This window comes from Merops nubicus, unplaced genomic scaffold, assembly GCF_000691845.1.
Source record: "Merops nubicus isolate BGI_N331 unplaced genomic scaffold, ASM69184v1 scaffold36096, whole genome shotgun sequence".
Lineage (NCBI taxonomy): Eukaryota > Metazoa > Chordata > Aves > Coraciiformes > Meropidae > Merops > Merops nubicus.
In genome coordinates, this window is record NW_008613600.1 from 1 (window position 1) to 549 (window position 549).

The 549-nt window shown below is 43.5% G+C and overlaps 1 protein-coding gene across 1 annotated transcript in view; it reads left to right on the top strand.

The window, feature by feature from the left end:
• Positions 1 to 462: 462 nt before the first annotated feature.
• LOC103774543 (probable E3 ubiquitin-protein ligase HECTD2) overlaps positions 463 to 549 on the top strand; it is a gene marked incomplete at its 5' end in the record, with an annotated part of 6,470 nt that continues 6,383 nt past the window's right edge. Inside the window, 1 exon segment of the mRNA XM_008941954.1 lies at positions 463 to 549. Within this exon segment, the coding sequence (XP_008940202.1) occupies positions 463 to 549 (87 nt within the window).

The following is a 549-nucleotide window of genomic DNA, read 5'->3' on the forward strand; positions in this document are numbered from 1 at the left end:
GAAATGTTGGGATGAAGGTTGGGCTTGTTGATCGTGGAGGTCCTTTCTGACCATGGTGTTTCCAAACATTGTGATTCTATGATTCTAATTTTTGTAAGAACTGCATTCCTCTGAGACATCAGTTGGATTTTTATTCTTTCTTTAATCCAAAGGAGTTTGATTTTTCATGTTAATATTATTTTTCCCCAACTTCCTCTTCAAACACAGATGGAGTAAGCTACTGCATACAAGATGGCCTTAGAACTATTCAGTGCTTTGATTTGTACACTGACTGTGGGCTTGGGACAGCTTTGAGCTTGGTGCTGCCCTTGGTGGTCCTTGCCCAAGCACCTGCAGGCTCCTCCTGCGGGTGGGTGGATTGGTCTGAGAACACAAATGGAGATACAGGCAAAGTGCTCCAAGGAGCACTTTTAAGGGTGCATATGTGAGAAAGATGAAGTTTTGTACAATGTTTTATTGAAGGTCAGGCTTTGTAAAGGCCACTGTTCCTATTCTGCAGGCATGTTCACCTACCACAAGGACTCACACTGCCATTGGTTCCGCAGCTTT